Source organism: Paroedura picta, chromosome 1, assembly GCF_049243985.1.
Source record: "Paroedura picta isolate Pp20150507F chromosome 1, Ppicta_v3.0, whole genome shotgun sequence".
Taxonomy (NCBI): Eukaryota; Metazoa; Chordata; class Lepidosauria; order Squamata; family Gekkonidae; genus Paroedura; species Paroedura picta.
Window position 1 is genome coordinate 33453732 of NC_135369.1, and position 23227 is coordinate 33476958.

The 23227-nt window shown below is 43.3% G+C and overlaps 1 protein-coding gene across 7 annotated transcripts in view; it reads right to left on the bottom strand.

Annotated features, from left to right (window-relative positions):
* Nucleotides 1–21014, bottom strand: part of PAPOLG (poly(A) polymerase gamma) — a 35481-nt gene extending 14467 nt beyond the window's left edge. The window contains exons 1-12 of one of the 7 annotated variants that reach the window (XM_077333099.1): nucleotides 20882–21013; nucleotides 16564–16722; nucleotides 16334–16400; nucleotides 14989–15070; nucleotides 13619–13728; nucleotides 11879–11932; nucleotides 10460–10571; nucleotides 7440–7529; nucleotides 6118–6256; nucleotides 4637–4709; nucleotides 3054–3174; nucleotides 1125–1209 (exon numbers count right to left, since the gene is read on the bottom strand). In XM_077333099.1, coding sequence (XP_077189214.1) covers nucleotides 1125–1209; nucleotides 3054–3174; nucleotides 4637–4709; nucleotides 6118–6256; nucleotides 7440–7529; nucleotides 10460–10571; nucleotides 11879–11932; nucleotides 13619–13728; nucleotides 14989–15070; nucleotides 16334–16400; nucleotides 16564–16722; nucleotides 20882–20928 — 1139 coding nt within the window. In that variant the 5' untranslated portion in view covers nucleotides 20929–21013. Of the gene's footprint in view, nucleotides 1–1124; nucleotides 1210–3053; nucleotides 3175–4636; nucleotides 4710–6113; nucleotides 6257–7439; nucleotides 7530–10459; nucleotides 10572–11878; nucleotides 11933–13618; nucleotides 13729–14988; nucleotides 15071–16333; nucleotides 16401–16563; nucleotides 16723–20881 lie in introns of those variants that run through there. The other 6 variants (XM_077333119.1, XM_077333109.1, XM_077333143.1 and 3 more) reach the window with 6 other exon arrangements.
* Between the last annotated feature and the right edge of the window lie 2213 nt (nucleotides 21015–23227).

Consider the following 23227-nt stretch of genomic DNA (forward strand, 5'->3'; position numbering starts at 1 on the left):
AGGTAGATTCTCTTGTTTACAGAAGAGAAACCAGGAAATTTTCGTTGCTGCTTTTTGACCCATCACAAGCCTAAAGCTTTAACTGTCTGATTTATTCATATGACAGATAATTTCCATACAGGACAAGATTGTGTCCTTGCTAGAGGGAACAAACTCTGTGTGTGGGGAGGGGGGATGGTGATGACTGGATTAGGTAGTTTCCTGCAGTCAATACAGAGATTATTATTATTATTAATTAAATTTCTTACCCGCCACTCTCAGCACGCCAGTTCATGGCAGGTTACAACACAAGACCACACATCAGTAAAATCCCATTACCCCCCCCCCCCTTTAAAAACATTACCAAAACAGCAGGAAAAATCAATCCTTTCCCATAACAGTACACCTGCCACCAGGGCAGCAGAAGGCTATGTCAGCCAGTCATCACCCATGATGTTCCTGAGGGGGAGGGGGGGATGTGACCAAATCTTCCATCTATACCAGCCTCAACCATAGACCTGGCAGAAGAGGTCTGTCTTACAGACCCCGTGGAAAGCTGACAGCTCCAGCAGCTCTTCTGGGAGCTCATTCCACCAGGTAGGGGCCAGGACCGAAAAAGCCCTGTCCCTGGTTGAGGCCAGGTGAGCTTCCCTGGTTCTGGGAATGACCAACAACTTAGTATACGCAGAGCGCAACCCCTGCAGGGGCATAGGGCAACAGGTGGGCCCTCAGATACGTGGGTCCCAGACTTCAAAGGGCCTTAAAGGTTAAAACCCAAACCTTGAACCAGATCTGGGCCGCAACTGGCAGCCAATGTAGCTGCCTCAGCACAGGCTGGATATGGGCCCTCCAAAGTGTTCCTGTGAGGACCCTAGCAGCTGCGTTCTGCACCAGCTGCAATTTCCAGGTCAGGAACAGGGGCAGACCTGCGTAGAGTGAGTTATTGGAGTCTATTCTGGAGGTGACTGTCGCACGGATCATCACAGCTAGGTGATCAGAGGACAGATAGGGCGCTAGTAGCCTCGCCGGGCGCAGATGGAAAAATGCCTGGCGAGCTACTTTCCTGACCTGTGCCTCCATGGTCAGCGAGGCATCCAAGGTCACTCCCAAGTTTCTGGCCTGGTAACCAAGGTAGTCTTACATACTTGTATTTCTGGAAAAAGTTTGGTGGTTCAAGCAGCTTTGACCACTCCTGGTTTCCTTGGAGAATCTCATCTGTAACCATAAGACCTGTTGAAATATGAAGCCACCATATAAGTTCTTTGCTTTAATCTTCTGTAGAAAGAAATGCTGATTTTACGAACTTAGGCAGATTGTGAGTGGGTAGGCAGGTTTGTCTCTTGTAGCCCTTCCTTACATACTCAGGGAATTGCTGATCGCCACTGTGGGATGATAGGTGAATTTCCTCCAGTCCAGGCTGGATTCTGGAGATTTTTGGTTGGGGAGGATAACTTGGTCATGAAACTGGGGTCACTATGGGTATGCAGGTAGTTGTGAGTTCCTGCATTGTTCAGGGGGTTGGACTAGATGACCCTACAGTTCCCTTCCAACTCTATGATTCCATAATTCTAAGGTCTGAATAGAGACAAAAATAAAAATAATTGCCTTAAATAAAAAATTATTATTTTATGCAACTCTCAACACCAGGACGAGAACCCAAACCAGCTAGGTGCTTCAGACACTCTAGGCTTATTTATATGCACCTTCCTGTAAAACACATCATTGGCCTTTAACATTCTCATCCAGTGTTTCCCCCACCTCTTTCCACTCACCCAGTTGACCGCTGTCTCTCCCTAGGTCTAGCACAGAAATCATGCCAGCACGGTGTCTTAGAAGCATACTTGTGTGGTCTTTTCTGCTGCAGGAAACTATTTCTCCCTGCTCACTTTTCTACCAACTCCAGATTGCTTTTCTTCTTCCTAGTCCATACTTTCTTCTCTGGTCTATACTTTCAACAGGCTTTTTAATAACTTCCCTCAAGAACGCACAGGAGAGAGATTGTGCTTGCCATAGACAGAGCCAATTCATCGTGGCTCCATCCTTGCGCCTGTACATGGAAGCAGTTTCCTCACTGGTGGAACAGAAGAAAGCCAGAATCACTTTCTATCTGGATAAAGGCATCCTTAAGGGGCCTCCAGTATTTCACCTGTCAGCAGGCTGCAGCCATGCCACAAGCATAGGCAACACCATAAGGGTTCTGGCCCTCAGGTGAGGACCAAAGGTAAAAACCAAGGGCAAAATGGACAACTTCATGCTAATCACGCCCATGCTTGCATGACTGCATATCCTGGAAACAGTAGTTTCCAACTTAACATGAAGCAATTCAAAATAAGGAGCAAAAAGGGAAAATGGAAAACTAACAAGGACTATATGATACAAGCTGCTCTATTTAGCAAGATTTGTATGTTTCTTTCAATGAGACATTTTTCATATATTATCAATAATAGTTGTACATACTAAGGGTAGTGTAACTGATTGATCTATTGAAAGAAGAATATTGAGGTGACGTAAGTTTAACCTATTTTAGAGAGAAATTGTGCCCAATAGATTTAGTCTTTTAGAAAATCTTCTCTTACAGTTTATTCTTAATGCTGAGGGGAAAAGGAGCCAGGATATACTGGAAAGTAAGTCTTCTGTTGAGCACCCTTTAGACAATGTAAGGGATCTCCTGATAACAGAATTTAAGACTTCTGAAGAGAAAATAATGAATAAATTTGAGGAATCAGAAGTACAAATTAGAAGAAGCGGTAAGACTCCTGAACAAAAGGGTTGAGAGTAACGAAAAAAAGAATAAAAGAAATAGAGTGCATGTAAGTTTAAATACCAACCCAATAATTCTTAGTCAACTGACCTGGGATCCACTCTGGGACCACAGAAGAGAGAATGTGGTATAGAAATGTAAATAAAGGTTTTATACAAGCTAGAACAAAATAGAAAAACAACCTTTAGAAATGAGCATTAAGGAGACCTTGTTCTAGGGTCTTGCCAGGATACATTCATGATTTCTGGCCTGCCACCTCTAAGCAGACAGCACACTTAAGGAGAGGACACTGGGGAAGACTGACAGGAGTTACCTTGTTTGAATTCTTCTACCATGACTGCTCGGGTTGAAGTTGACACATTATATGTCGAATTCTGCTGTGGATAGGCTGGAGTGATGATGGGCATGAGATGATTTCTGTCAGATGGATTTACCTGTGGCATTTGAACAAAAGCATTTAAGGGAGAGATGATATTGGTAACTTGAACTACATGAACTGGATGTATTCTCCATTTTCTATCCCCATCTCAGTTACGTATTTCCTCATTGGCCTTTGGCCAAAAACACAAGCAATACTAAACCAAAAAGGGAAACAAAAACCCAATCTGACTAGACAAGTTAGGAACCTATTCAGGTGCACCTAATAAAAATTAAAAACACTGATAAAATCTCCATTACATACTATATGATACAATCATCAATAACACATGGAAGTAAGACCAGATGTGTTTTGAGCCTAAGGGTCTTCCTCAATGGTCAAATAACTTAAAATGCACTTATACAATAAAATAACATTAGGGCTTGCTGGGTGGTAAAAAAATCTATAAGGTGATGCTCCAACTAATGTGCTATATAAATGTTGTCTAATATGAAACCCACTCTCTGAAATATTATTCACTTAGTGTTGCCCAGCTCTCATTCAAAAGTGCATTCTCATGTGTTCAAGCAGGAAAAAGCTTTTAAGCATAAAAACCTTTTCCGCAGCTCAACCTTTAGGTTCCTAACGAACACACAAAAACACACAAGCAATCATCCGTGTTTGGGACAGGGGGCTAGGACAGACCTTTACAAGGCTGGCAGAAGAATTACTGAGAACAGGCACGCAACCACTTTAGAAATACACTCGAGATACCTTGACAGCTGACATTTTGGCATAAAGCTTTAGTTCTCAGAATTGGATACAGGCTTCAGTCCACAAAAACAGGCCACAATAAAAATGGAAACTTTCAAGGAACCACTAGACCAGTGATCCTCAAGGTAGTGCTCCTGGTGTCTTTCCTGGCACGCACTAGCTTCATCCCCCAAGTGCTCCTCCCTAAAGAAAGAAGCAATCTTGGCTTTCCTTAACCTCACTGGAGCAGCAGGTACTTAAGATGACTCCTGGAGGCATCACTTTTGGATTTAAATGGAACACCAATTTAGAAATACCTGACTCACCTTAGGAGATGTCCGGCTTGCTTATGGGAGTGCTCCCCATGGCCGTTTTGTGTGACTGTGCCTTTTACCTACTGAAACTCCAGAAGTGTACACAGTTTCAACAAGTTGAGGGACTGATAAATAGTAGGCTCATGGCACATGAAGATACATCCTCCTCCCCATCCCTGTTTCCTAGAAAACAGTATCCACCCAGCATCTGAGGCAGAGAAGAGTTTTGCTTCCACTGTGACTACTTGCTGGGAAGCAGCTGATGCATACCATTGTACGGCTCTCAACACTGCTTACATACATAAATGATGGTTTTAGAAGGAGATGACAACTTTGTTAAAAGGAACTAACAAGGGTGGGGTGGTTTATATATATATTATTACTTATCTCCCTTCTTAGGGAATACAGTAGCCTCATACAGCCCGTCACCACAACCTCTGAGGAAGGCAGAACCCTAGGTGGTGTACATACCCTGGGGTCCCAGACTGGCAAGTTGAGGTTGCTCTCTTCAGGCTGTTTCAGCAAAACAGGATTTGGCCATTCCCTGCAAGAGGAACCCCAGCCCAGATATGTGTACACACACAGAGCCAGGAATACAAGTATTCTACGCTCTACTATTAATTTGAGATTGGGTGTCTGAGTCAAATGGTAAGGACTGAATGCAACTGCATGATATCAGGACACTTAATCTTCCCAAGGACAAAGTTCCACGTTCTAGTAAGTGGTAGACCGCCACTATTTGGGACTTTGACTAGGTCACAACGGCAAAGGGAGGGGCATAGAGAACTGATAACCAAGAAAGAAAAGGGAGACCAACTGGAATTTTTATCTCAGGGAGAGATTTTTTTTCCAGCATTACATGCAAAAAACTTCTTTTAGGGCTGGCATACAAAATTAAAGCAGCTTTGGTCAGGCACTGTCGTCACTACATAAAGATATTTTAATCAACAGTTGCAATACTAAATAATTAAAAAAACAGTTGCAATACTATGCTAGTAGTTACAGAACTTACTGTAAAATACCAATTTAAAAACAGAGCGAACCCGTTTAATACAGACTGCCAATTCCTTAGGTTTGGGGCTTTTACCAATTCTGGAATACCAGGGTAGGACTACAGTTTCAAAATACAAGTCTTCATGCTTGGAATTGCCTGCAGTTACAGCAGGTGGCAACTGATACTGCGACTTAATTTTGAAAAAGATAAGCTGACACCTACAGGGTAGCACTCTTGGCTTCGTGGAATATTTGAATATGATCAAATAGGCAATCAAGTGACTATCATACAAATGATCCTAATAGTTGCCTAAAAGTCAAACCCCTGACCCAGACATCACAGGCTGGCCAATAGCATCAGCTCTCAGAAGCTAAGCAGGGCTGGACCTGGCTAGTGCCTGAAGGGAGACAGCCGAGTCCAGAATGGCTATGCAGAGGATGGCAATGGCAAACTACCTCTGTTCATCTCTTGGCTTAGACCAAGGGTGGTCAAACTGTGGCCCTCCAGATGTCCATGGACTACAATTCCCATGAGCGTTCGCTGGCAGGGGCTCATAGGAATTGTAGTCCATGGACATCTGGAGGGCCACAGTTTGACCTCTGGTTTAGACCATAAGTCAGCTGTGACTCAATAGTACTTTCTACCACTCAAAGAACCTAAAAGTTAACTAGGAACAGTATAGGGTTAACTATCCACAAGCTAAAACTGCAAACACTAAGGTCAGTACAGGCGCATGGAAGCAACCCATCTGGATGGTAAACAGAAGACACATCAACCAGCCCCCAAAGTCCCAATGATGGATTTCAAGGACTTGCAAAGTATGAAATTTCATAGTTACCCTGCTAGTCATAACTTTGCAGTAAAGTTTTGTTAGCCATGGACTAAGCACAGTTCTGCCTGCATTCTAATCTCATTCATGTATGATCTATGAATCATGCAAGGCTTATCAGATACTCACCACTTGGAAAAAATTAGGAAGAATTTGTGAACTAGTGTGGAGGCTAAAGCGTTTGGGTATAGCTGACATACCCTTGCCACCAACATAGCCCAAGAAACACCACCAAGAAATCCCAGCACGTTGGAATAGATCCCATGCCCTAGGAACAGACATGGCATCATTAATGCTTGCCCCTTTGAATTTCAAGTCCCTTCCATCCTACCCACCCTCCAGCGCAGCATTATTTTATTGTGCAAAAGTGCAACTCACATTCACACTTGCATGGATTCTCCCAATAATTTAAAACGGAGCCTGGTGCTCTCAGAATGGGAAAAAGGCCTAAACACCATTTATCTTTAGAACTACTGAAGAAATTCCCACCACACAGGCTTGAATAGAGTCTCAAGTTTTGCTTTAGAAAGGGCTCCCCCATGTGGCAACTATTTCACATTCATCTGCAAGATAGTACCTTCTCCTTGTGCATCCTACAAAGGCCTGATGACGTGCACCTTTGTAATGCTTAAGCACTCGAATGCAAGTCCAAGGCAAACATACACAAAGTATTCACTAGGCTGTCATGAGCCAAACATTCCTGGACAAAACTTGGAAGGAAGATTTTTCTCAGAGATTTTCAGCTGTTTCCTGGCCCTTTGCATGTGGAGCACTTCCTTCATGAGGAGCTTGTGAAACAGAATTTTCTAATCATAAGACGTCTTCAGACAGAATCTCCTTGCAGAGAACAGTTCAGGGTTTCGGCACCACAACTGAGAAAGTCCATGACACCCGAACAGGCTTTCTCAGCCAGCTCTGCACGATTATGCCATTTCTGGGGTTTCTCAAAGCCTGAATAATGTTTCAGGGGGTTTCTCAATGTTAAAAAAAACTTGAGAAAGGCTGCACCGGAGGTACAACATTTAAGAGCCATATATAATAAAGGAGCCTCCAAACCAACCTCTGCAGAAATCAAGCAGTGTGCTAGTTACTAGAACCAGGTTTTTGAGGTATCAGTGGCTACAGGATATCTGGATTTTTAGATCCCTGTTATCAGAAAGGACTGGGTTCTTACGGATCCGGAGCAAAAATGGTAAGGAGGAATCACTGTGTGCTAAATTTGGATGCCCCAATGCTTGGCATCTAAACCCCAATTCAGGAAAATCATATATAACTTTGCAGAAGCGGCTCTGTAATCATTACATACACAGGCCTTTTAAAGACCACTACTGTGCAGATTCTGAAGCAACATGCCTAAGTTACAAGCTTACTCGGCTTAGCCTAAAGAGCAATTTCAAGGACTATTAAACTCAGAGGCTGGAACCACAAGATTTGATGTATTAAGTACTTACGTTTGGCCCACAGTTTAATTGCTCTTAGCGTCAGCCTGAAGTTCTCCTTGTTTGGTACTAAATGAAGTATTTCATCTGTAACTCTGCAACCTGCCGGCAAACATGAAAGCCTTCGTGTTAAAACAAAAAGGTATCAACCCTGCTACACTATGCACTACAACAAGCTTGTAGCACGTGAAAAGGAAACACATTATAGAATAAGGGTTAGTTTTGCATACATACATCATCATATAACAATGATCTTAAGGGACATCAACAGTTACTTATCTCTTACCATGGATAAGATCTAACTAGTTCTAGACTCCCGTAATGGTTACAGACTTATGTCTCTACATGGCAAACTCCTGCATTTTAGAAGCAATTGAAATTGCCATGTGGATCTGTTATTCAAAAGGGGGGAGGTTCATAGTGTGGTATTTGCTGACAGTATGGTTTTATGGTTTTGTATGTATTTTATAAGACCCCCTTGTGGCGCAGAGTGGTAAGGCAGCAGACATGCAGTCTGAAAGCTCTGCCCATGAGGCTGGGAGTTCAATCCCAGCAGCCAGCTCAAGGTTGACTCAGCCTTCCATCCTTCCGAGGTCAGTAAAATGAGTACCCAGCTTGCTGGGGGGTAAACGGTAATGACTGGGGAAGGCACTAGCAAACCACCCCGTATTGAGTCTGACAAGAAAACACTAGAGGGCGTCACCCCAAGGGTTAGACATGACCCGGTGCTTGCACCGGGGATACCTTTACCTATGTATTTTATGTGGGTTTTAAATTCTATTGTAAACCGCCAAGAGCCGGCAGGGTTAATAATCATAAATAAATAAAACAGAACTCCCACATCAACACTTAGCACTTGCATATTGCTTTCCATTCTTCAAAACATGTACATTCATTGCCCTGTTTTAATCTGCGCAACAAGCCTGCAAGGTAGAACAGTATTGACTCCATATTGCAGATGGGAAAACGAGGTTGAAAAAGGCTTGCCTGAGGCAAAAGACAAATGGCAAAAGTAATATTCAGCATACACATTTCCTCATTAAAAGCTCAGTCTTATAATGCAATCCTAAAATGATGACTTGGAGTGGAAGGGAACAACATTAAGACTGTACTATTAGTTGCCATGGATTCCATTCAAGGTCTCTGGGTCCCAGCTGATGAATCTGCTCTTCAGACAGCACAGCAGACGGGTAACTAAGTCGTATCACACAAGACTGATAAAACTTGCCTTTGCTTCTATCAATACACAGATTGACTAACTGCTGGTTCTTCATCTTTCTGCAGTTCTGAGACTTCAGCTTGGCTCTTACGATACTGTTCTCCTTACGCTTCTCTGGCAGCAGAAGCTTTCATCCACAGTGGCTTCAGTGTTTTTTCAAGAAGTCCTGATACATGGTAAAAGCGCTAGCCACCAAAGGAAGAGAGCAGTGGGCAGAGAAAAGCAGGAGGACAACGATGTCAAAGGATCCAAGCCATAGTCCAGCTCTAGGGTGTCACTGGACCCAGGGCTCCTTAGAGACATAGATTCTTTTCTCTACAAACATCAGAGAACTTGCACATGTGATTTTTTAAAAAGACTATAGTAGCTAGAAGACACTGGTAGATCAGGATGGCGCCTGACTCTTCTGTTATGATTTTAGTAGATTGTCTTAGACAAGGGCTGTTAAACCTAACTACTAGATAGATGCCAAACCAGGCCTACATGGGACTCCACTACAACTCTTGGAACAGCATTCAATCTAAAAGAGCTTCAGGGAAAGAGAACAATGGACGTTGTTATGTGCATCTCCTTTCATGCTAAGTTAGCAGAACAGGTATCATATGGTCTTGCAGGACAGTTTAGTGGGAGGATAATGATGCACATGGTGTTTGAAGCAAAATCTGCTGCTTTTCAGCCCTTACACTAGAGGGATGAAGTTGGAAGGGGCATTAATGACTGCAGCACAGGGTCATCAAGGAAGCAGACTTGCAAGAATCTGCTTCTGTGATCCCCAAGGCCAGATAGGTAAACGTGTCTTTTGTTGTCCTATTCACATTTGGAACAGTTATAAAAGCAGAAGTCCCTGTAATTGTAGGAATGTTTTCAAAATAATGGTATTTTGAGGTGGAAAAAATATATGCACAGCCTCTGGACTCTTGAAGCAAAGGGAATTTGGTTTTCTCATCCACCTGTGTTAAACTCTGTATGGGCAATGATGCGCAAGATATTGTGACAAGTTTAGTGACAGGCCTTTCCTTTCCTTGTAACTCGGAGGGATTTAAGGAGGGTCCTGAATTGGATGGGATTCACCTGCTCTTATCTCTACTAATGAAACAGGGCCCAGGTGCGATGCATCCCTGGAATGAGGAGTTGAGAGTCAGGTGTAATCCATCAACCTTGTTTACCACCTAAGTTCAGGCATAAAAAATGAGGTACTGGCTCAGCATGGGGAGCTTCAGTGCAGGCTGGGCCATGCACTGCAAACCTTTTGGCTGGGGTGCATATCTTTGTTACTGTCCCGGGGCTCCCGGTAGCTTCTAAGAGATATTCTTGCTTGATATGTATGCTATATTGTAACATCTATATTATCTTGTGAATTACAACTGACTGCTAATTGTGCTCAATAAAAGATAGCATTTTTTCCTATCCACTGGTGAGCATATTGTTTCCAAATCCTAACAAAAGAACCATTGCCAAGTTGTGCGGCAAAACAAACTCATACTTTAGACAATTCACCAACTGAGCCTCAACCCGCCCATCAGTAATATGGGGGTAATTCTGGCCTTCCTTATCAGGCTGTTTAAGGTTTACTGTGATGATATGAAAAGTGTTAAATACTTGATAACCCTTAAAATGAAGCATTAGTATTACTCAGACCAGTTATTACTCTGCTTTACCACAAACCTAATAAAAATCATATAACTATAGGACCATATCCTCCAAGAGTTAATATACTCAAACAGTGACACATACATAATTTCTAACTATTTCAGTAAACTGAGAAGCAATGTTCAGCAGTCACACTTAATTCATCGGAAAAGCAAAGGGTTACCATTTAAGCTCCGAATGCATCTTATGTCGAGGCTCCTCAAACGCGAGTCATCGCGAAGGTCCAAGTTATCAGAAATGGATTGCAGTGCAAGCCTTGCGAACACGAGGTCAATCTAAAGAAGAAGTTAAGGTAGCATCTTCTCAGTAGCGATCCTTAAATCTGTTAAACCTTACTGTCAAAGAGTAGGCACACTGGTCTGTGCAGTGTAAGTTGGTCTATGGAGATACATGCCACAAAGAAAGCTGGATTAGATTTAGATGAGGTGGAGTGAAAACTGGTGGAAGGAAAATGAAGATACCTTCAGAACTCACGGCAAAAATGCCAAATGATTGCTATTTTCAAGTAGGTAGCTGTGTTGGTCTGAGTCCAATAGCGTCTTTAAGGCCAACAAAGATTTATTCCAGATGTAAACTTTTGTGTACAGCACACTTCAGATACAATTTTATCATTTAATTTGCAGGTATAATTAAAGGGGAAGTTCTTCTCCTTTAATGATGAATTATACTTGCAAATTAAAGGCATAGCGTACTTCTATGGACAGGATCAAATTAAAGGCATGGCAATATTTCTACTCCAGGATCAGAGTTGAAGCATACAGCATAGGCTCTCAACTGCTTCCTCAGCACAGGATGAGCACACAAAAAGCTAGGCATCACCTACGTATTGGAGATGCCTTGATTGAAATCTCTGGATGACCGGGGCTAGTCATTTCATGTAGATACAATTATAAAACATTTATACCCTGCCTTTCTTCATGGTTAAAGGTGGCTGACAATAATAGTTGTAAAAACATAAATGGCACATAAGATTCCATAGTTCAGGGACCATGAACTCCCCTAACAGCAGCATCCGAAGTATCACCTTCTGAAATCTCTTCACAAGGAAAGTCTTGAAGCAATGCAACACTAAACTTCCTAGTCCCATCACAGCTAGGTATCCTTTTAGATCATCAGGTTAATGCAGGCTTTCTTAAACAGGGTTCCATGAAACTCTGGAGTTTCTTGACCGAATAGGTAGGAATGATTAATTTTAAATATATTTTTTAATTTGTTAAACATTTACTGGGTGATATGACCATATATGATCATGCTGACCAGTCCTCCCCTCCCAAAATGGCCAATGATGGGCCTGGAGGGGGTGGGAAAGGAGGGTCATTAGCTACAGCAATCAAGACAATTTATATTTTCAAATTCCATTTATATGCCAAATAGTTCAAATTTATATGCTAAATTATAAATGATGCATTATGTTGATCTAGCAGTAAAGAAGTTTAGCTTTGACAGGAAAAGTATTGCATATAGTTTAATTTTTCTGTGAATTTCTGGAAATTTTACATCTAATGTAAAATTTCCTAAGCACACATTCCCAAAAAACATATCTATATATACTTTGCTTGCTAAATAGAGGCCGATTATTTACCTCAATACCATCAAATTCAAACTTGATTACAGGTACGTATGCGTCTTCTACTGCCTGCAAGAAGAGAAGGAGTGGTGTTTAATGTAAATTTTACTTCAGATTAATTTGAGAACCATGATGACCTAGGAAGCTGAAATGTTACCATGAGAAATGCAAGAAGGGACATGGCTAGAAGCAGGTCTTTTACTCCTTCCAAACTTTTATTTTCTGAGACAAAACGCTATTAGGGCAAAATGATTAAATGGGGAAGAGAATACTGTAAAAGATCTATTTTGTTTGTGACATAAAAGGTTTTGAAATGCAGTGATGCAAATAGTAAGAAAGTAGTCGAAGTCAAACTTTATTGCACTAGGCCATTGCAAGATCAGGTAACAATAAAAATGTTAAAAACAAACACAGAATAAAAATTACACTTAACCCATACATGCTGCTCATTAGCCCACAGTATTTGCCACTAGTAAGAAAGTTTAAAAAGGGACCTAAGATTTCCTGGGGTGTTCAGATGCTGTGTTTTGTTTTAAATATTTTTAAGAATTAGTATTTAAAATACTGTTTTTAAATGCTTGATATGTTTTAATGCTCACGACCTAAGGAAACCTGAATTGAGTTGAAAATCAGCATCGAAATTTTAAAAATAAGTTCTCAGGGGAAAAGCAAAGAATACTGGCTTAGAATACAGGCTCCCTTTGAAAAGGATATTCTGATGACCACAGGACATGGTTTGACAAAAGCCATATGGGACAGGGACTACAGTAAGGAGAACTAGCGCAGATGGAGTTAGTACACTGTCGTGGTGAGAATGTCAGACTAAGATCTGGGGGGAAAAAGGTTCAAATTCCATTCTGCCATATCTTGCTGGATAATAAAATTGTTAAAAACAAACGCACCCTAACCCCACAGGGCTGATGCAAGAACAAAATGGAGAAGAAAATTATATAAGCCACTCCAGGTGACCAGTAGAATGCAAATAAATGATAAATAAATAAAGAAAATAAATATAAATAAGATATAAGAAACTGATTGGATGCCCTGGGCCTCCCTGGCTTTTTTACATCAGAGGTATGCTGCTCATAACGAGGGCTCTGTGCTGCCTCTCAATACAATCTATTTATGCATATGGCAATCTAACAGCGCTTGAAATACTGAGTTTACTTTAACATAACTTTTTGAGAGAGTTTACTTCCTCAGATGAAGCGAGCTCTGATTTATGAAAGCTGATGCTGGAATAAATTGTGCTAGCCTGCTGCAGCACATATAAAGGTAAAGGTATCCCCTGTGCCGGGTCATGTCTGACCCTTAGGGTGACGCCCTCTAGCGTTTTCATGGCAGACTCAATACGGGGTGGTTTGCCAGTGCCTTCCCCAGTCATTACCGTTTACCCTCCCAGCAGCAAGCTGGGTACTCATTTTACTGACCTCGGAAGGACGGAGGGCTGAGTCAACCTTGAGCCGGCTGCTGGGATTGAACTCCCAGCCTCATGGGCAGAGCTTTCAGACTGCATGTCGCTGCCTTACCACTCTGTGCCACAAGAGGCCCATATGCAGCAAATATAGAAGTACTTTAAAAAATAAAATGGCTACCTCTCTAAAGCAGTTACTAACATAGAAATCACAGGATCCTAGAGTTGGAAATGGCCATAAAGGCCATCTAGTTCAACTCCCTGCTCAATGCAGGATCTGCTTAAAGCTGATATACCCCCTGCACCCCTGACATATACGTGAACTGTCCTACGATACTTACTCTCAAGTTTTTGATACCATCATGTTGCTTTAGTTTGTCAAAGAATGACTGAAAGAAGTCTGACCTTTCCACATGTCTCGGGGCAACACAGAGAGCATCTATATCAGCACCTACAAACACATACACAATTGGCACCAATTAGTACCTCAAGATTAGTCATTTCAAAACAAATCAACAAAGGTTAAGTGAAAATGTAACTGCAATAACAAATCTGGTTTGGGAACAGTGGCATAAAAAAAGTGGGTAACTTTTCAGTATTAGTCCCATTGTTACGCAGTAAAAAGTCTGGTCCTGCTAGCATTGTAGGTAATTTTTCTAAATGGAAGAAAGCTGGGCTCTCTGACATAGGTCAACATGGGAAAATGCAGCCATGGGAATACTTCATAGCTATAGTGAGAAGATCTGCTTGCACAAGAACGTAACACTTACAGATTAAAAGAGTTACCAACAAACAGCAAGAGCACTAGATCTGAATAAGCCACTAACCGCCATGGAGAAATGGTTATATAGTCCACCCAAACCAAGTGGATCACTATCTAAAATATGCAATCTATTTCAAGAACATGAGAATTCCAGACATTATTACAGAAAAAGCTGGGAAGTCTAACTACAAACGAGCTAAATCCATCTTTAAATATGTTTCTTGGATGTCAAAGAATACTGAAATCAAGGAAAACTAAGTGATGCTACACACCAAAAAAAGTTAGCAAGAATGTTCCCATGTGTTTTAAGTCTAAGATGCGAATGAGGGAAACACATTGGTACCAACCTCTTAATGTGTTGGGACTGCAAAATAGTACAAGGGTTTTGAAAAATGCTACAAAAATGGGCACGTCTAATATTAAAGAAAAACATCTGCTTTACACCAATAATGTGACTGTTAGGCTACAGTTTAGAAAAACTGCCCAAAAATTGTAGCACACAATATCACAATTTCAAGTAGCAGTGAGAACGCGGATAGCAAAGTACTGGGTGCAGACTACTTTACCAGATTATGACACTGGATTGACAAAATGTGGTTCATTATGACCATGGACGAAATAATGATGTTAAAACAGGACTGTAAGAAGAAGAATGCTTGGGAATTGTGTGCATGGTGCCAGCCTGTTCATAAATTTCTGAAATTAAAAATTCCTATGGAGTCCACAAAGGAGGATGTTTGGACTGTTAACATTAGGGAATATGCTTAGAAAAAAATAGGATATAATGTAGAATAAATTTGTATGGAGTTGTGTATAAAACAATATTGTTCAAAATTAGCAGTGCAAAGTGGGTTGTGCATTTGCGATAATAACTAGGTTGTGTACAGTTTATTTTTTGTATATTCATAATTTAAAAAATGAAGACTAGATACAAGCAGCGTACCGTACCTTTGGTGTGGACGCCAAGCCGATAGGAACCAAATGTAAATATTTTGCCTCCAGGATCTGATGTGACTGAAGACAGGAGGTTCTGTAATATAGTAGGAAACATTTTTATCTTGGAAATAAGCTTGAATATTGAACCGATGAGAAAAAATTGGTATTTTTGTCCGTAGCAAAAACAGCACTTAGTGTATTATTATATCAAGTACATTTCAATATTGCACACAGAGGCACATGGACCTCCCATCCTACTGTAAAACCCTAAACACAAATATTTGTGCTGACGTCAAGGGGCAGGAAGGAGCCAGCATTACACTGGACTCTGGCCTAGGATTGGGTGCTCCGGCATTCAAAGCGGCTATTCATGGCTGAAGCGGCCAGTGCCGCGGAACGGGGGGGGGGGAGGCACCTCCCCTCCCCCGCCCTCACAGCGCTGGCTGCTTCAGGCGCGAACGGCCACTTTGGCCACCGAAGCACCCAACCCTACTCTGGCCTTCTTGTGAAAGACCAGGAGATTTCTGCAGTGGAAGAGGATAGAAGACAATATTTGCTTGACTAGCCTGCATCATTTCAATAGTACTTACAAAAATAATCTGTCCTTAACACATCAATACTTACATTTGTAGTGACTTTCATATATGTATATATATTTAATATATGCCCTTGTAGAGCCCATTTTGTTTTAAAAAAACTGAAAGAAAACACTGTCGATAGGTGCCCACAAAAAGGTCAGCTACTGCATTTTGCTGCCAGGACAGACTAAAGCAGTGGTTCTCAACCTCGGGGTTGTGACCCCTTTGGGGGTCAAATGACCCTTAAACAGGGGTCGCGGCAGGGTAAGCAGCTTGGCCAGGGTAGATGGAGATAGAGCGTTTGTCTGTCGGGAGCAGTGGAAAAGAGCGAGATTAGCATGGTGGGACAAGAGTCAGAACTGAGCTGAGAAACCCTGGGGAAAAAACAATTTATATACTATCATGAACAATGGATCCTCATGCCATTGGTCAGTTTTGGTTTATTTTCTGTGACAGAACACTGGCATAATTTAATGGTTGGGGGTCACCACAACATGAGGAACTGTATTAAAGGGTCGCGGCATTAGGAAGGTTGAGAACCCTGGACTAAAGACTGCTTTCACAAAAGGCCAAGAAGGCCATAGGGACAACCATTCAGAAAAAGCAGCACCTATGATAAGAAGATGCTTGTCTTGGGTCTATTCCTATGGCAGGTCTTTTGAGATATTGTCTACTGTCTCTCTCAGAACTCCAAAAGCACCCACTGACTCAAAACGTTAGAGGACTCCTGAAGCACACCAACTTTTTTTAAGGGACTGGTACTTTGACAAAACTCTTACCTTCTGTTCACCAACTTCCACAATCCACTCTTTGACCAAGTTACTTAATTTCCTGAGAATAACTAACCTGCAATAGATAGGAGAGGGGAGAAAATGCTTTGGAACAGCTTTACAAAGTTGTAGTTTTTAAAGGCCACTTACCCCACCAATGCAAATTATTATTATTCCTGTTACAATCCTAGTTATGTGAAGCTTTCTGGCTTGGTTCAGATATACGTGCTTATCATTACCTTCCATTTAGCTCCTTCTCATCTTCAAATACGCCAAATGGCTCCATGGCCTCAATCAGCTTTTGTGTATAGATGTAATCTATTTCTCTTGGAGGTGCCAAGCTAATTGGAGAGGTGATCCCATAGGGCCTTTGGGGCTGGTTCTCCACCACAGAACTGCTGCATAAGGAAGTCACATTAAACAGGGGTGAGGACAGAAAACATTTTCTCCACCTCACTCACTGTATACTGAGCAAACAAATCACCCATGTTAAAAGCCAAATGCAACTAAATGTTATTACTGCAAATCAAAATTTACATTGGTGTCTTGAAGTGGAATACGACTGGAGAAGTGAACACCCAAACTACTTGATTACTTTACTACTAGAAGTCACTATAAACTTTACTTAATTTATACAGCTTATGTAGTTGTCCTAGCCTCCTCACAACAACCCACTGGGGTAGGTTATGCTCACAGTGTGTAAGTTTCCATGGCAGAGTGGGCTGTCCCTGCTTCTAGCTCAATGCTCAAATCACACTTACTTCCATATGAACCTCCCTGAAGATTCCAATCCTCATTCCAATCCTCATTTCAAACAGCGCTCCCTGGAGCTCTGTGAGAGCTCCCCAGCCTTCCCCCTATTATACTGTCTTAATAGACTTGGCCACAAGCTATTTCTGGCATTGTCATGAAACTGGCCTCTTCCATTGACCTGGGGGTGGCATTCTTCGAATCATAGAGTTGAAAGGGATCTCCAGGGTCATCTTGTCTAACCCCCTTCACAATGCAGGAACTCACAACTACCTGCTGACCCTCAGTGACCCTAATTTCATGCCTCCCCACCAAAAATCTCCAGAATCCAGCCTGGCCTGGAGGAAATTCACCTACCATCCCACAGTGGTGATCCACAGTTCCCTGGGTATGAAATGAAGGGCCAAAAGAGACAAACACTGGCACATCCCTTCCTGCCCACCCACTCACAAGCTGCCTAAATTCATAAAATCAGCATTTTTGTCAGATTACTATCTAGCCTCTGCTTAAAAACTTCCAAAGAAGGAGAACCCACCACCTCCCAAGGATGCCTGTTTCACTGAGGAACGGCTCTGTCAGGAACTTCTTCCGGATGATTAGCAGAAAATTCTTTTGAATTAATTTCAACCCATTGGTTCTGGTCTGACCCTCTTGGGCAACAGAGGGTCCCCTGAGCCTCCAGGGAGGGCGGTATAGAAATATAATAAATAAATAAACAGGAAACAACTCTGCTCCATCTTTTATATGACAACCCTTCAAGTATTTGAAGATGTCATATCACCTCTTAAGTCGTCTTCTCTCCAGGCTAAACGGACCAAGCTCCCTCAACAACTTGGTCTCCAAACTCACCATCCTTGCAGCCCTCCTCTGGACACACTCCAGTTTCTCTGTATCTATCCTCAGTTGTGGTGCCCAAAAGTGAACACAATACTCCAAGTGAGGTCTTGTGTGGTTACCGTGTCTCAGAAAGGGGTGGAACCTGGATGGCTACTCCTGCCTCAAACCACTTTCTTCCTCTTTCCCCCTCAGTCTTCCTCAGGCATGGCAAGCTGACATAACTTCCAGCCCAGCTCCAGGCTTCTCAAAGCCTGGAAAATATTTCAGGGGCTCTATCGCGGTCAAAAGGTTGATCTAAGATCTGTTGAATGCCAATGTTGGATGAGTTTTCTTGGTGGCAGCACCAATGTTCCCCTTTTGACTCATGTCACTGATAAAAACAAAGTGAAGACTATATTCTTATTGACCAACTATAGCAGTAGCTTTTGGTCTAGCTTTGTGATTTTAACATGAATAAGGATATAATGTGTTCCCATATCATCAGCTAACAACTTCAGCTTAGTTCTCTCATATGAATACTGAAACATATCTGTATGGTCTGGAGATCAGCCATAATTCTGGAAGATCTCCCGACCTTACCTGGAGGCCAGTAAGAGTACAGATCAACCTTGAAGGCTGGCTGTGTAACAACTGCCTTGGGAGCTCACACACTACTTTTAATGTAAAGAACTTTGGAGAGTTTATTGGATATTAATCTTTTCTTTCTTTCCCCATTTTAACAGTGATTTTCTTGTTTTTGCGAGACACCTACATATATACACAAGGTGATACGATGGGAACACGAAAGCAGAGGAAACTCTGCTTTGGTTCGGCCTCACTTGGAGTACTGTGTTCAGTTTTGGTCACCCCAATTGAAGAGGGATGTTGACAAACTAGAACGTGTCCCGAGGAGGGCAACAAAGATGGTGAGGGGTTTGAAGACCAAGACATATGAAGAAAGGTTTGGGGAGCTTGGTCTGTTTAGCCTAGAGAGGAGACGACTGAGAGGGGATCTGATAACCATCTTCAAGTATTTAAAAAGGTGCCATATAGAGGATGGAGCAGAATTGTTCTCTCTTACCCCAGAGGGACAGACCAGAACGAATGGGTTGAAATTAATTCAAAAGAAATTCCATCTAAACATCCGGAAGAAGTTCCTGACAGTTAGAGCGGTTTCTCAGTAGAACAGGCTTCCTCGGGAGCTCTTTGGACATTTTTAAACAGAGGCTAGATAGCCATCTGACGGAAAGGCTGATTCTGTGAAGGCAAAGGGGTGGCAGGTTACAGTGGATGAGTGATTGGGATGTGAGTGTCCTGCATGGTGCGGGGGGTTGGACTGGATGACCCATGAGGTCCCTTCCAACTCTATGATTCTATGAAACAGTTGTCAGTGTATAAGAACATCTCAGGTACTTAAGGGCTGTGAAGAGAAAGAGGGCACTGGAAGAGAGAACTGTTCCAGGATAAACCACCAGCTTTACAGGCAAAAAGTTCATTCCCCAGCCATCTCCATCTTAAAAGGATCAGGCAATACATGAGGAGATCAGCCTGAGACACTAATGAAATGCTGCCACTCACATTACTGACCCTAATAGACCAATGGTCCGACTCAGTCGCATACATCCCCTCACATTATTTCTCAGTCATGAAGACACCTTTTGAAGCGAAATTGAAGGAAAGCATAGAAAAGGTTTACGTGACAGTCATGAGCAACCCCAAAATGTAAGCTAATAAAGAATGCCATCCTTCAGGTGGGACCTGGGGATCCTCTAGATTTACAGCTCACCTCCCACAGTGAAAATGGATGTTTTGAAGACTGGACTCCTTGACACTTCCCCCCCACTGAGGGCCTTCTCCTCCCTAGGTTCATCCCTGAATCTCCATGAATTTCCCAGTCTGGAGCTGGCAATAATATTTTCCCCCAATCCCCTGCTGGGGACCTGGCAACCCTAAACTACCACCCTAGTGAACATCCATGGGCATGCTGACATCTACCTAGAATTAGCACCCAGGCCCCTCAAAGTTAAAAAAGTCCATAGGTCGACACTGCACAGATGGAAGAGGTTAGATGGAATTAAACAGCAAATCTTCAGGATTTCACATCTTCAAAATGTTTTTACTCCGCTGTTTTACTTTTTAAAAGCACTGGAGGCATGGGCTAATGGAAACCTCAAATCCAAGCCTTTGGAGGCAGCGTCATTCTTTTTGAAAAAGGGAAAGCAACTGCTTTAAACATTAGAACAATGCAACATCCTATCCTCCCCTTTAACTAAAGTGGCTCAACATAGAAAGTCCTGTCAAATTTGAGCAGCAGCAAAACCACCACCACCATCACCACCTGTTGGATTCCAAACTTAGATACTGGTAGTTTTTATTTCCCCTACTCTCTGTTGATACCTTACTTTCCTCCACAAAGGAGAAGGGCCCTTGAACGTGGATGAGTGCCAGGGTGGCCGCAAAGCAACATTGCTGGGTGTCAATTGCAAACAACCAATACGACGAATGCTGCAAATTGGCAAAGCAAGATGATAACTGGGATGCAGTTACCACGCACCCGTGCAGACAAGGACCGGAATACAGCTTGGCCCTTTAGAGACCAGCCTCGCCCCCAAAATAGGACCGCCCCTCAGACGAGAGCACCCAAACGCCATTCTCCGGGCCAGGGAAAGGACGTGGGCTGGACCCCAGAGAACGCAATAACAGGGAAAGTCGCGACGCGAACCTAAGAGCAAATTCCCCGCAAAGACATAATTAGGAGCAGCGGGGAGGGAGGGAGGGAGGGAGGGTGGCTGGGAGAAGGCTGCCTAAAAGCTACACGCCCCCACCCCCGGCTCTTCTCCACGCTTCTTTTATCCAGGGATGCAAAACTTGCAAGGGGAAAGCGAGCCCAAATTAATTCTTGCAAGATCAGCGTCCCCGCGCTGCTGCAAAAGAAGACCCTCCTCGGCATTCCGATGCCTTTGACGTCGACTTCCTCCCCGCCCCTCTTACCCGCAAGTCTCCTTCATTGCTGCCACCAGTACGAGCCGTGCACGCATCTACCGCCTCCAGCACGCACGCGACGGCTACACTGAGCCCGACCCACTTCCCTCCACTCACTATATAGGCAGAGCGGAAGCCTGAGTCACAGAGGCAGTGACGCCCCCTGCTGAACCGCGGCGGCGAAGTCCTACCGCGCGCTCTCCCTACCTCCGAACCAGTGCAGATTTAGGCACAAAAGTTGCACGGGAAGGTTAAGAGCGCCGCTGTAGCTCACAGCTTCATCGACCACCTCCTTGTAGGTTGAGGTGAGAAAATGCTAAAAGTGATAATAAGATCGCGAGGGAGAATATTTCTATGGCACTGCTGCAAACAAATCAATACAACTTGTGTTTGTTTAATTTTTTTTTCGATTTAGCTGCGCTTTTGGCCAGAGCTGGCTCTTGACGGCTTACAGTTTTAAAAGAATGCATAATACAACATAGTAGCGTTAAAAACAACCCCAATAAAACAAAAAACAATAATACACAGGTGCAGTCAATTTCACTCAATTTTCCCCCTTCCTCACCAGAAGAGGCTCCCATTACAGAGCTGCCTCTCCCGTCAGACCTCATGTAGCAGATGGATTCTGTGAAGGCTTGAGGGGGTGGCAGGTTACAGTGGATGAGCGATAGGGTTGTGAGTGTAAACAATCCAAAAGGGATATATGCATAATACTTTATTAGGCCCAAACAGTGACTGATAGTGATCTCCAGCCTTCAGAGAGAAGTCACCTTGGAAAAAAAATAGACTACTTCTATGACATTATTCCACGCTAAAGTACCTCCCCAAACGTCACTCTCTCCAGTCTCTGAGTCCACTTCCCAAACCCCCAGGATTTTCCCAGCATGGAGTTCTCCATTCTTGGGGTCACTGGATCCCCCCCCCCCATATCACCCATCCCCCTCTTCCTTGCAGCCACCCCATCCTCACCTTTCCCTGGTTCTTTTTCTCCTTCGTGCCCATCAAGCTTGTCTGGGGCTCCATCTTCCGCTATATTTGTAATGTCTTTACTTCATTTGTATCCTGCCTTTCTCCACAAAGCAGGTTACATTATTCAAGCGACAGTCTGACACTACGCTGGCCTTCTGCAAGAGATGGCAACTAATCTCATTCTGAAAGGAGATTTCTAGAGGTTCTTGGAAGGGACTTGAATCTTGAAGTATTGCAATTCCAGCAAACTGCCAACCTTTAGCATAATTTGAACAGGGCATTCCTAAAAGGGAGTAAAAATAAGGGCAGGGTGAGACACTGGTAGGGTTGTCAGGTGCCTCCTGGCCATTGGTGGGGTATGGGGTAAGATTTGCGATACCCAAGTTGGGAAACTCCTAGAGATTTGGGGATGGAGCCTGGAGATGAAAGGGACCTCAGTGGGGTACAATGCCATAAAGTCCACCCTCCAAAGCATCCACTTGATGGCTAAAAAAGCAAATGGTATTTTGGGCTGTATCATTCTGTCCAGATCACGGGAGGTGATGGTACCACTTTACTCTGCTCTGGTTCAGCCTCCCTTGGAGTACTGTGTTCAGTTTGGGGCAACACAGTTGAAGAGGGATGTAGACAAACTGGAGCGTGTCCAGAGGAGAGCAACCAGGATGGTGAGGGAGGGGTTTGGAGACCAAGACATATGAAGAAAGGTTGGGGGAGCTTGGTCTGTTTAGCATGGAGAAGAGATGACTGAGAGAGGACCTGATAGCCATCTTCAAGTATTTAAAAGGGTGCCATATAGAGGATGGAGCGGAGTTGTTCTCTCTTGCCCCAGAGGGACAGACCAGAACGAATGGGATGAAATCAATGCAAAAGAAATTCCATCTAAACATCCAGAAGAAGTTCCTGACAGTTAGAGTGGTTTCTCAGTGGAACAGGCTTCTTTGGGAGGTGGTGGGTTCTCCATCTTTGGAGATTATTAAACAGAGGCTGATTCTGTGAAGATTCAAGGGGGTGGCAGTTTACAGTGTATGAGTGATAGGGTTGTGTGTGGCGGTGTTCAAATCAGCCATTCCAGGCTGATGCAGCCAATGCTGCGCTGTGGGGTGTGGGTGTCAGTGCATCAGTTGCCGCACATGCGCAGGCACGAAGCTCTGCACCTGCATGTGTGCGCCGAGTTGCACACTTGTGCCTGCGTCTCCCCTCCCCCCATGCCATGGCACTGGCTGCATTGGCCTGGAACAGCCGATTCGGACGCCACTGCACACAACCCTAGTTGTGAGTGTCCTGCATAGTGCAGGGGGATGGACTAGATGACCCAGGAGGTCCCTTCCAACTCTATGATTCTCTGATTCTACCTAATAGACTCTATGCTAACCAGCTAACTTAAGT